Source organism: Bidens hawaiensis, unplaced genomic scaffold, assembly GCF_021521415.1.
Source record: "Bidens hawaiensis isolate Kalapana, Puna unplaced genomic scaffold, B.hawaiensis_p1.1 tig00001521_1, whole genome shotgun sequence".
NCBI classification, from domain to species: Eukaryota; Viridiplantae; Streptophyta; class Magnoliopsida; order Asterales; family Asteraceae; genus Bidens; species Bidens hawaiensis.
Window position 1 is genome coordinate 4,051,708 of NW_027491087.1, and position 8,578 is coordinate 4,060,285.

Below are 8,578 nucleotides of genomic sequence, written 5' to 3' on the forward strand. Positions count from 1 at the left end.
GCACTATCTGTTCGACTCGTATAACCCTATACGAGACGAGTTCGCCCTTTTATCTTAAACGGTAGCTCATGCCGTCTCTTCCGTTTGATATCGTGAGACACAAAATATCTCAACAGTATTCCGAATATCTACACAACAGACGACACGTGGCGTAACTAATAATATCATCCGTTGATCATGCACTCGAGTGCTCATACTCATTCACGCTACTAGTACGTACGTATGCATCACCTTCCACTCCGTCAGCTCAACTGCACAACTCTACCGGCGATCATCTCCAACCGCCACTGCATGTCTAGCTTTCTAACCGCCACCGGCGGCGCCGGCATCTCCGCCAGCATTCTCACCAACTCCGCCGTATCCTTCTCACCTCCGCATTTCACTTCTTCCGTTAACTATCATCTTCGTAAACCTAATCGTAACCGAATCAAGTCCGTTCGAGCTGTAATTTCTTCATCTCGCGCCAAAAGTGACGAGGAGTTGGATAACAGTGGCGGTTTAAGAAGCGATAATAATAACAATAATAATAATATTAATAATAATGATGATGATAAGTATCCTAGTGGAGAATTTGTGTTTAGAAGTCTAGATGAATCGGAGAGTAATAAGCTGAAGCTTCGGATGCTGATCGATTGTCCGTGGCAACGCGTTAGCTACGGCAGTGTTTTGTATATGACATTGCGTGGAGAGGTTGTGTAGTTTGGGATTTTGATCTCATTTTTCCTGATTCGATTTTGTTTTTCGGTCTAATATTTAGTTGCTGAAGCCTGAAGATGTTAATTAGTAGATTTATGCATTAGAAAGTTTTTTGAAGTTCATCTGCTTGCAGATATTGCTTGTTCTACTATTTTAGTGTCCATTTAGTAGGCATTTGTTCTAATGAAGAGATTGTTATGTGATTTAATAGCATAGATTGAAATTTGAAATTATTAGATCTGGCTTGCCTGGTATAACTTTTAGTTTTCACTTTGGATAATTATATTATATGATTTATGCATTCTATAGATGTTATAAGGTTTAACTAGAATAATGTATTCGTATCCTAAATTGTTATTTTCATTAGTTGCTGAACAGATGATCAATAGATTTGTACATTAGAAAGTTTTTGAAGTTCATCTGCTTGTGCATATTGCTCATTTGCTCGTTTGTATGTGAATTAGTAGGCATATGTACTGTTCGAACGATTTCTTCCTGATCGATATGTTACTTAACAGCGTAGAATGATCATATCAAATCTGATTTATATGTTTGAACTTCTAATTTTCACTTTGGATGAATAAGGATAAATCATTTTAGGTTTGTCTAACTAGAGTATTGTATCTGTATCCTAAACTGTTATCTTCATTGGTTGCTGAATAGATGATCAATAGATTAATACATCAAAAAGTTTTTGAAGTTCATCTGCTTGTAGATATTGCTCGTTTGCATCTGATATAGTAGCCATGTGTTCGAACGATTTCTTCCCGGTCGATATGTTATTTATCAGCATCAAAATGATCATGTTAGATCTGTTTTGGCTGGACTTTTAGTTTTCACTTTTCATGAAAATATGATTTATATAGTCATTATAGATGTTCGTAAGGATAGAGCATTTTAGGTTTATTTTAACATATAACAATGCTATATGTATCCTAAACTTTTAGTGTTTTCAATTTCAGATATCTGATCAGCTTAAGTCTAGCTTCTCTTCTGGTTTATCTCTGCCTCAAATATGTGAAAACTTAATAAAAGCAGCATATGATCCTCGAATATCTGGTGTTTATATCGAAATTGATAACCTGAATTGTGGATGGGGTACACTAGAAGAAATTCGAAGGCACATACTGGATTTTAGGAAGTCAGGTTAATTATTTTATTAGTATCTTTTTATAGGATCTATATCAAATTAGTAAAATAAAGACTATCATGTTTCTGATACATTCTATTATATATCATGACAATTCAATTAGGTAAATTCATTGTTGGTTATGCTCCTGCTTGGAGTGAAAAGGAGTATTACATTGGCTGTGCTTGTGAAGAGTTGTACTCCCCTCCATGTGCCTATTTGTCTTTATATGGTTTAACTGCACAAGCATACTTCTATGGAGGTATGTTGACATATTGTATTTCATATATGTGTTTGTCATTGGCATTGATGCTTCTTACTTCTAAGAAAATGTTTTATTATTGGTTCATTTAGCCTAACTGCAAGTTCTTGTTCACTTATGCTAGAACTATATGGAGTTGTTAGTTGTTACTAAAGGAAGTTAAACTCCTTCTATAAATATGTTTTTACTTGATAAGTTTTACTATAACTGAAAAACTGGAGTTGATTCATAATGTGCTACTTATCAATAACTATTAATTTTCCAAATGCAGTGTAGTTTTGACCTGTGCAATTTACAATTTTAACAATCGTTAGTTGAGTTATTTGATTGTTTACCTATTTGATTGTTTATCATCTCTAATGCATCAAACGAGTAAAGCAAAAAATTAAAAACTTAATAGGGATTGAGTCAAATGGGCCGGAAATTGCATAAAGGTCATGTTAATACATACAACCTCTTGTTCCGTTTCATTATAAAAAAATATCAGATTATTGTTGTGGTAAAATTCTTGAAGCCTTTTATTTTGTATTTTTATAAAGTGGACAGAAAGTTATTTTGGGTCAACCTTGCGTTTTGACCAGTTACCCAAATTTCCTAATCCTCTCATTACTTACAACTACTTTTTTTTATAGAAAGTCAATCTATTTTTTTATTTATAGAAAGTCAAACTACTTTCTTTAGTGTAGTTTTACATAGAATTATGGTCATGTATATATCATTATACATGTATACCTATGATATCTCAAGATCAACTTCTATAACTAACCAGGGTTATGTGCATGAAGGTGTACTTGAGAAAGTAGGCGTGGAACCACAAGTGCAGAGGATAGGTAAGTATAAGAGTGCCGGTGATCAACTAAGTCGCAAGAATATGTCTGAAGCAAACCGTGAGGCGCTTGCTAAATTACTTGATGATATCTATGCAAATTGGGTAGATAAGATTTCTCAAGCCACAGGTGAAGTTGCTTTGTGGTTTCCCTTATTATCTTGATATATATAACAAGTTGAATTGAAATTTTACAGGAAAGAAAAAAGAAGAAATCGAGTGGTTTATTAACGAAGGAGTTTACCAAATTGAGAAGTTGAAAGAAGATGGATGGATAACAGATATCAAATATTACGATGAGGTATGCACATTATTTAAGAAGCATATATAGATATTTTAGTTCAAAATGCTAAAAGGCTTGATTATTGATGATTGTGATTTGCAAATTCATTTACTGCAACTGCATCTCTAGTACAGCATAGACCTCATTCTTGTTTTCTGATAAATATACCAATTTTCAGATATATTACTGGTATTTGTAACCTTTTCAGGTTACATCCAGGTTGATAACAAAATTGGGGATGGAGCAACCATTTACATTTGTTGGTTACAAGTAATAATCTCTCTCTCATAGTGTTCTTATTTAGTACTTAGCCATGCTGCACACACATTTGTATATAAATTCTGAAGAAGGGACAGCTGTGCTTCTTGAAGGATGTGTAGAAAAGGAATTTTTTTAACTGAAAACTAACAACCAAAATCAATATACAAAAGTGGCTGTATATCTATTATATCCTATATTTAGATCTAACTTTTCATGGTAGTAAGATAGTTGTTACTTTCTTTAATATGAATATCTTGTAGCTGACATGGTAATATGCATACTATGAAACAACTTATAGAACACTTTCAATTCATTTCTACAGGAGTTACTCAAGAGTTAGCAAATGGACATTGGGATTATCTGGTGGCAGTGATGAGATAGCAGTAATTAGAGCCTCTGGTAGCATCACTCGTGTACGTAGGCCACATACTTCTAATTCAGGCATCATTGCTGAGCAATTTATTGAGAAGATTCGTGAGGCATATGGTATGTAAAACAGCAAAAGTAAAACTATACATTTTCTTTGATCTTAAAAGGCTACTGTCTCTTAAGATTTCCTTTCTTTTCTACTCAACTATGATCCTCATATGCAATAGTTTACATCTTTACAACTGTAGTTACAGATTCTTTTAGAAATTTCATGCTTATTCTTTTATTTTTGATATCATCTCATGTTTATGAACTTGTGCTATATAATTTCAGATTCACGGTATAAAGCTGTCATCATCAGAATTGATAGCCCTGGTGGTGATGCTCTTGCTTCTGACTTGTAAGTGCTTATGTATTTTCACCAGTTTAAAATAAATAAAAAAACATAACTTATTCAACCTTTACATGCTTCCATGATAAAGTCTATATTCTTAATCTTAATATAAAAGCAGACATGAAGTTGAAAAGGAAAGACTAACAAAGAGAAAATTCTTAGCTGATATATTTAGAGGATATATATTATTTGTATAGATAGTCATTATCTTATAGAATTGTATGGTGATTATGTTTCCTAATTAGAGGTAGGTTATGATTGTATTTTCTCCCTATATAAAGGGATTGTTATTATCAATAATGAAACACAGAAAATCATTCACCATAAACTCTTTTATGGCATCAGAGCCTAGGTTCTGAATACCTCTCTTTTCTTCCCTTTATTTCTAATTATTATCTTCTTTGGTCCACCAATATTTCCTTTCTCTCTTTCACTTTCACCTACCTCTTTTTCCTTTTTTTTTAATTTATTTTATCCGATCCAGCAAATCCTAATCGGAAGCCATGACAAAAACTGATACGTCGACCTCATCCAATTCAAACCCAAACCCGTCTTTACACCCGGCATATTCCATCAACAATATTCAATCAAAAGTCCGAACCCTTGACGGCACTACGGTGACCTACTCGGCCTGGATAAAATTATTTAAGTTTCATGCAACCACTTACCGGGTGCTCAATCATCTCGATGATACCCCTCCTCCGGCTGATACCGATCCTACATACCCAGCCTGGAAAGAATTGGACGCGCTGGTCTCACAATGGATTTACAGCTGCGTATCAAACGAATATATGGAGCAAATTCTGGACACCGAGGCTTCGGCTCGACAAACTTGGCTGAAACTAGAAAAGTTGTTCCTTAGTAACAAGCGCGCAAAGGCTGCAGCGCTCGAAACTCAGTTTGTCAATCTCACGCTTTCCGCTTGCAGTTCCGTTGATGATTATTGCAAACAACTTAAAAATCTTGCTAATCAGCTTGCTGATGTGGACCAACAAATAACCAAAGAGCGCCTCGTGTTACAACTAGTTTGTGGCTTATCTAAGGAGTTCGACACAACTGCTTCATTGATTAATTCTCAAGCAGCTGATTGGGACACAGCCAAATCTATGCTGAATGACGAAATCATCCGACAAGCCGCACGGCAGCAACAGTCCTCCACGGTGCTTGCCACCACTGTCGCTTCTCCGCCTCAACAGCCGGCCGACAACAACAACCAATATCAGCAGCCCCGGGACCCCAGCACTCAATACACACAGTCCAGCAACCAATACAGGGCCATGGTCGAGGACGCGGCAATCAGGCATCTCGTGGCAGAGGATCACGCGGCCGTGGCTACCAAGGTAACAATGCGAATTGGGCTTTTCAAAATTCTATGGGCCAACAATATTATCCACAGTGGGCTTGGTGGAACACACCACCCTGCCCATACCCGACCCAGCCCAACTAGCAGCCCAACACACCTCCACCACCAGGTCCACCACCATCCGCCAACTACACAGGGTACCCAGCTCCAGCCACCTACGGTCCGCCTGGTTATAATGCTTTATGTCCATCCGACTTGAGTGCCGCCATGAACAATGTTAATCTCACTTACACTGACCCAACTCCACATATGGATACAGGTGCGGAGCGTCACGTCACTGACAATCAAGGTATGATTCATCACCCTGACTTATTTCCTGTTAACACTAAACTTTTAGTCGGCAACGGACAGTACTTACCAATTGAGGGCTCTGGCACTGATTACCTACCAATACACAACCGTACCTACATTCTCCCTAACATCCTTTATAGCCCACACATTATCAAAAACCTACGTCCGTCCGTCGTATTACCCGTGATAACAATGTTTCTATTGAGTTTGATCCTTTTGGTTTTTCCTTGAAGGATCTCAAAACGGGAAGGCTCCTTTCGCGTCACAATAGCACGGGCGATCTCTATCCGGTCACTGCTCCAACATTACCACCACAAGCATGCTCCCTCACTGCTGCTACTCTACCTTGGCATGACCGTCTTGGCCACCCTGGCAAACAAGTTTTTGATATTTTGTCTAGAAATTTTGGTTTGTCATGTAATTCGAATAAGCTTTCTACTTTTTGCAACTCTTGTCATCTAGCTAATAGTAAACGATTACCTTTTCATGAATCTAATTCATTTACCTTTGCTCCCTTTGATATCATACATTGTGATTTGTGGACATCTCCCATAACCAGTAAAACAGGCTTTAAATATTACATGGTACTAATAGACAATTTTTCAAATTTCGTGTGGGTCTACCCTTTAAAATATAAATCTGAAACCTTCACCACATTTACCAAATTTCACCGCGTCATAGCCACCCAGTTCAACAAATACATTAAAACCTTTCAGTGTGACCTAGGGGGGAGTTCGATAACCATGCCTTCAAAAACTTTGCCCACCAACACGGATTCCTATTCCGTTTTTCATGCCCTCAAACATCATCACAAAATGGCCGAGCGGAGCGAATGATTCGTCGAATTAATGACATATACGCTCCTTACTAATTCATGCCCATCTCCCACCCCTATTTTGGGTCGAAGCCCTTCATACCGCCTCCTATTTACATAATATACTTCCTACTAAACGCCTTAACTTTTACACCCTCACATTCGCCTTATACCTTCGCCACCCCACATACGACCACTTAAGAGTGTTCGGATGTGCTTGCTATCCTAACACATCGGCCACCCAACCTCATAAACTTCACCAAAGGTCCGTGAGGTGCATCTTTCTCGAGTACCCACCCGATTTCCGTGGGTATAGGTGCTTTGACCCTACCACCGGTAAGGTCTCCATCTCCCGTCACGTCACGTTTGACGAAAACACATTCCCATATACTATCCCTACACCAACAGCCCAATACTCATTCCTTGATGAGTCTATACCACCCGGCTTCACTTTCGACCCAACCGTGCCCACCTCAGCCGCCCTACCTAGCCGTTTACACTCAACCTCTCCATTCCAACATACCTATTCACGTCGACCTAAACCAACACAGCCACCTACCTCCATCCCCACTACTACCTCAGCCGCCATCACAACACCTGAGCCCCCACCTCAGTCATCCCATTCACAACAACCCGTTCCACCCCAACCCACAAACACACACCCCATGACCACCCGCTCCAAATCTCACCACACCTTTGTGACCAAAATTATCTCCCCGGTCCCCACCTCTTATGCCAAAGCCTTTGCCGCCCCTAATTGGATGTCTGCCATGCAGGCTGAGTTTAGCGCTTTACAGGAAAATGAGACATGGGAACTTGTTCCCAGACCGTCAGATCGACCGGTCATCAGGTGCATGTGGCTTTTTCGCCACAAATTTAAATCCGATGGGTCACTTGAGCGGTATAAGGCTCGACTAGTGGTTAATGGTAAATCTCAAACTGTGGGAATTGATTGTGAAGACACGTTCAGCCCGGTAGTATAACCGGCAACCATACGCACCGTTCTCTCCATTGCTGTCTCCCGTTCTTGGCCGATTCATCAGTTAGATGTCAAGAATGCTTTTTTGCATGGCACATTAAATGAGATAGTATTTATGCATCAACCCCTAGGGTTTGTGGACAGACGTTTTCCCAACTCTGTTTGCAGGTTAAAGAAGTCTTTTTATGGCCTTAAGCAGGCTCCCCGTGCATGGTACACCAGATTTGCATCATTTATATTATCACAGGGTTTTCGCAGAAGCACTTGTGACAATTCTTTGTTCACTTTTTCACGGGGATCTCAAATGGCTTATCTTCTTTTATATGTTGATGATATTGTGTTGACAGCTTCAACCACTGATCTTTTATTGGATATTATTCGCATGCTCTCACGAGAGTTTGCTATGACAGATTTGGGTCAAATGCATCATTTTTTGGGCATTAAGGTAACCAAAAAGTCCGACGGGTTATTCTTGGACCAATCGCAGTATGCGAAAGATATCCTTTCCCGTGCATCTATGTCATCTTGCAAACCCTGCACCACCCGAGTTGATTTATCCTCAAAACTTAGTGCTTCGGATGGTCCACTCTTTGCTGATCCTACTCTATATCGTAGTCTTGCTGGTGCCTTACAATATTTGACGTTCATCGTCCCGACATTTCTTATGCAGTTCAGCAGGTTTGCTTGTTTATGCATGAACCACGTGACCCATATTTTGCGTTTTTGAAACGCATATTACGGTATTTACAAGGCACTATAGACTATGGCATTCGGCTTCGCAGATCGACAACCGATTCTTTGGTTGCTTACTCAGATGCTGATTGGGGTGGTTGTCCCGACTCTCGCCGCTCTACTAGTGGCTACTGTGTTTTTCTTGGGGATAATTTGGTCTCATGGTCCTCCAAGCGTCA

The 8,578-nt window shown here is 39.1% G+C and overlaps 1 protein-coding gene across 1 annotated transcript; it reads left to right on the forward strand.

Moving 5' to 3' along the window:
• The first annotated feature begins 222 nt into the window (after positions 1-222).
• LOC143584067 (serine protease SPPA, chloroplastic-like) lies at positions 223-4,230 on the forward strand. Its single transcript, XM_077066218.1, has 8 exons — positions 223-444; positions 1,659-1,842; positions 1,950-2,087; positions 2,873-3,043; positions 3,111-3,214; positions 3,718-3,725; positions 3,780-3,943; positions 4,160-4,230. Exons 1-8 carry the CDS (start codon positions 223-225, stop codon positions 4,228-4,230), a joined length of 1,062 nt encoding a protein of 353 aa, XP_076922333.1.
• Positions 4,231-8,578: the final 4,348 nt, after the last annotated feature.